Source organism: Morone saxatilis, unplaced genomic scaffold, assembly GCF_004916995.1.
Source record: "Morone saxatilis isolate NCDOM2014 unplaced genomic scaffold, NCSU_SB_2.0 Contig2, whole genome shotgun sequence".
NCBI lineage: Eukaryota > Metazoa > Chordata > Actinopteri > Moronidae > Morone > Morone saxatilis.
The window spans coordinates 9,053,150-9,057,570 of record NW_023339762.1 but is presented as its reverse complement, the minus strand read 5'-3'; the positions used below and the strand labels follow the sequence as shown (position 1 = coordinate 9,057,570).

Genomic DNA, 4,421 nt, shown 5'->3' with positions numbered 1-4,421 from the left:
CACACACACAGACACAGACACATTATAATACAGCAATAAAACTTTAGATACACAAAGGGATCAAACAGAAGCAAATGGCAGAGGAACAATGCTTCCACCTGACAGTATTTCCTCAATTTGAACAGATTTCTAGATCTTATTAAGAATCAGCCAGTTATTATGTGGAGCATTTGTGTGACCGACGGGTTTATGGTATTTAAGAGTATTTAGTATTTCAAAACTACTGTCCTATAAAAAGGCTTTCAGGACCGAGACTCTCCAAACTCAATTTTCACTTACTTCTTCTCTCTCCAGGAACTCCCTGACGTCTGGATCTTGGAGAAGTGATGGGTGATTTACCACCCTCTGGAGATACCTGTAGAATGGGGAAAAAACATCCTCACTATCCTGCTTTCTATGGACAGGGCAACATCACAACAGCTTGACGGTTTAGTGGAGATTTGAGTTTCAGATGTGAAAGACAGGAATAGTTCTCTCCGAACACTAACAGCTTCACTCTTACCTCTCCAAAGCACCTCTTCTTCTCTCAACAAAGTCTGCAGATGAGGAGTCTTCCTTTCCCACTTTGACCTTTGTCATACCTGTGCAACACAACAGCCCTTCTTATAGCTGATGGAGATAAGATTTATAGTAACAGTATGTCAAAGGAAACAGTAAAGCCAGGCAGCCTACCCAGGATGCTCTTCTCTGGTGGCGGAGGCACGATGAATCCATTCGGTCCATGTTTTTCAGAAAGCTTCTCGTAGAGGCCGAGAAAGTCGCTGAAGCGTCGCCGCACTGTGAATGTCTTGTTGCGGAACATGGGCATTGAGGTCTGAAACAGAGTTCACACAGAGTTACAGTTATTACCTATACTTATATGTTTTTGGATTTTACACACAGAATAACTACTATAAAGTTCTGACATAATCGATGTCGTCGTGTCAGGACCAGAGCATGGGCGTTTCTCCTACGATTCACAGTCTTTCCTCTCTTTGCACACATCTGATGAGTAACTGTCCTAACTTCCTTTTAGATTTAAGATGAACGACTTCATAAAAGTGCATATTCGCAAGTGTTTACCTCTGTGGATACTTTGTAGGCCATGTAGGCGTTCATTCCATCTCCTGAAAGGAAGACATTTAGTTATTCTGAGTCAGTGCAAATCCCCCTCCCACATACTTTATGTTTATGGTGCCTAAAACAACGTGTATCCGTACTGCAACTGACTGAATAAACCCAGATACATTTATTCAAAACAGAATTAAAATAATAACCCTTACCTATTTTTTCAGGGTCTTTGACGGAAACAAAAATGTCAAATTTGTCTTCCAGCTCTTCTTCTTCCTCTTCTTCCAACTGAAATATTGAAGAGAAAGTGAAAAACGGCCCTGTTGCAGTGAATGACTTTTTAACAGCAGATTTGGGAATTTTTGGAGAAACGGTTTAATTTTGACATGAATTCACTGACTCCTTCTTACAATTCGGATATTCCATAAAATATATAAGAAATAAAACAGCGAATCCCTGTTCTTGAACAGTTTTCAGTCATCACTTTGTTGCATTCACACTGGGGATTTCACTCTGAGATTAGAAATGTGCGTACCTCCTCCAGGGCAGCAGACTGTGGCTTGGTCAGGCTGGCAGCGGCTGACAGAGAGGGGGCGGACACAGACGGTTTGGCTGTCGCATCCTTCTTTCTCTCGTCCCGAGGACTGTCAAGAGAAAGCTCCACTGTGGCTTCTGTTAGAGAGGAAAAGAAACCAAAAAAGAAACCACACTGTGGTCATTACAAGCTGAATGGAAATGTGTAAAAGATGACCATTGTTCACTTTACAACCTGGACTTGTTATGAGTCTATATATAAGTCTAATGTATTTACATCAGCTGTCAACGTGGTGGAAAATGTTTTATACATAACATAGATTACACACACACATTAGATTTTAATTTCTTATATTTTTTTGCTGGCAAATTCACAGGTTCTGAATGTGAACAAAGAAACAGAGACAGCATTTTATTATACATTTTGTGTAATATACAGGTATGATTTTTGTATTTATTTTATTCTAGTTTTATTCATCCAAGTCTCATTTATTTTTTAACCTTTATATTTAATTATTTTACACATTCTCCCACTGGAGTAATTTGGCATTTAGTGTCTTATTAGAGGACACTGACACTGACAGGACAGAAGGAGTGTGGATTTAAACCACCAACACCTCCACTATCTGAGCTGCAGGCTGCTGTACAAGTGTTGCACTCCTGCATGTTTGTTCCTTTAATAAAGGTTGTGTTGACAGTGTACTGGATTACCACCTGTCTTAGAGCTGTGTTTTTATTAGATACTATTTTGCATCAACTTTTCTCTGTATGATAATCAGCACACTAAGGAGTTCATTGTAACAGACACCTTGTTTGTATCTGGATGTGATGATAATTTTTTATCTCGACCTGACCACAAATGTTCACAGACTTTGACTCTAAATACCTACAGCTTGTCTGTTTTGTGCTTGTTGTAACTAACGTCACAAGTGCCTTATTTATTAGAGTTTAACTGACCTGCAATGGAGGAAAAACGACACATTTTGCCATAAAGGGAAATAGAAACAAACACAATTCCAGTCCAGCACCATCAATGTGACTCTTGTGTTTATGGTACTTTATCTTTTCTATTGTTTATATCAGTTAAACAGGAACTCCCTGTTTGTGCACAGCAGAGTCTGTTAAAGGTGCTGAGCAGTGCTTCTGCAAATGTAAAACAAAGTCGTATAAAGCCTCTCGCGGCTGCAGAGGAAGCTGAAATCTGATCAACGTCCTCGAGCCATGTCACCTGAATCAGCGTCAGTTGGGGCTGCCGACTACAAGCCTAAAAATAAAAAAAAATAAAAAATCGTCGACCATGAAATGAATCCCTGGTTTGAGTCTGGCAGTGAACCTTTGCTGCGTGTTATCCTCCATCTGTCTCCTTACATTTCCTGGCAACCTTCTGGTATCCACTATTTAATAAAGACAAACATACCTGCAAAAAACAAACACTGGGAAAAACAAGAACACACTGGAACCGCTGATATGACCAATGATGTGTGGTATTGTAGCTGGCTGAGGTTATGTTTCTACTTCTAATAAAATGCTTATTGAAACTAAACAGAAACCAACCTCTGAATGTGACGTAATATAAAAAAAAAAACAGTGGACCCACCAGCAAATATATCTGTCTCCTCCTCAGAGTGGACTCCGTTGGTCTTGGAGTTGACCGTGCTGGTGTTTCTAATGCTGGGCGCTGAGGTGACGGCTTCCTCAGAGAACAGATCAGCAGGTTCTGCAGGATTGCTGTCTTGCAGAGGCCCGCCTGTGTTGCTGCCATCCTCAGCAGCTTTGGTTAGAACGGTTTTGTCCTTCTGCTCTTTGATGACGGTTTTCTTTGCGGTGGCACCCAGCGGCTCACCGAACAGATCCTCGTCGGGTTCACCGAAGAGGCTTTTCTGTGGCTGCTTGGCAGATTTAGACTGCCGCGGTTCTGTGAACAAGTCGCTTCCCTCATCTTCGAACAGGTCGACTGTTGCCCGGCTGGGCTTCGTGGCATCAGCAGCGGGTGGAGCGTCACTGAGAAGGTCAACCAAAGGGTCGACAAATGTGTCAACGCCACGCGGCTGTTGTGTGTCACTGGCTGACAAATCCACACTCAGGTCGATAATTGGAGCGATTTCTTTTGCTTCGTGTTCGGCATCACTTCCCGTTTTCTCATCGGCAGGTGAATCTGTAACAGCGCCGGTCACTTCGCTTTTATCTGCTGCTCCTTCGACAGTAACATCTGCTACCACAACTTCCTCTTGCGGTGCCTCGGTTTCACTTCCAAATATGTTGACAAAATCATCTGTGGGTTCATCTGAAGGGATTTCAGTTGTGTGTTTTGCTGCGTCTGCAACGGCACTTTCAAGTGCGACTGTGTCATCGGGAGAGTCGGTTAAGTTGTTTGTTAGGTCGACAAAGTCATCCGGGGATTCGCTGACAGCTATGGTCGCTTTGTTTTCTGTTTGGATGCTAACAGGCTGAATTAAGGGCTCATTCATGATGTCAGCGGGAGGCTTCATTAAAAGGTCACTGGGCTGGCTGGCAGGTGGCAGGGTGGGGTCCATTTCAGTCAGCGGAGGGTTGCTCTGGAGGGGAAAAGTAAAAAAAAAACAAACAAAGATTTCATGTGTCAGAGTATCTGAATAACAATTATCTGTCAACTGTTTTTTGGATTCATTATCAGGACAATAAAATGTCAGGAAGCAGCAAACAGCCTCAACATCACAACTCCCCTGAGCTCGAGGTGAAGTCTTCCAGTGGATTATTTTGTCTGATAAACAGTAGAGATGGTCTGATACCATATATATATATATATATACACATATATATATATATATAAACATATATACACACATATATATATATAT

General features: G+C 41.8%; 1 protein-coding gene across 1 annotated transcript in view; it reads right to left on the bottom strand.

Annotated features, from left to right (window-relative positions):
• The window catches only part of snx1a (sorting nexin 1a), a gene marked incomplete at its 5' end in the record, with an annotated part of 11,494 nt that extends 7,355 nt beyond the window's left edge, over positions 1 to 4,139 (bottom strand). Inside the window, 7 exon segments of the mRNA XM_035664680.1 lie at positions 280 to 355; positions 503 to 581; positions 673 to 814; positions 1,063 to 1,106; positions 1,263 to 1,338; positions 1,586 to 1,722; positions 3,182 to 4,139. Of these exon segments, the coding sequence (XP_035520573.1) occupies positions 280 to 355; positions 503 to 581; positions 673 to 814; positions 1,063 to 1,106; positions 1,263 to 1,338; positions 1,586 to 1,722; positions 3,182 to 4,139 (1,512 nt within the window).
• Between the last annotated feature and the right edge of the window lie 282 nt (positions 4,140 to 4,421).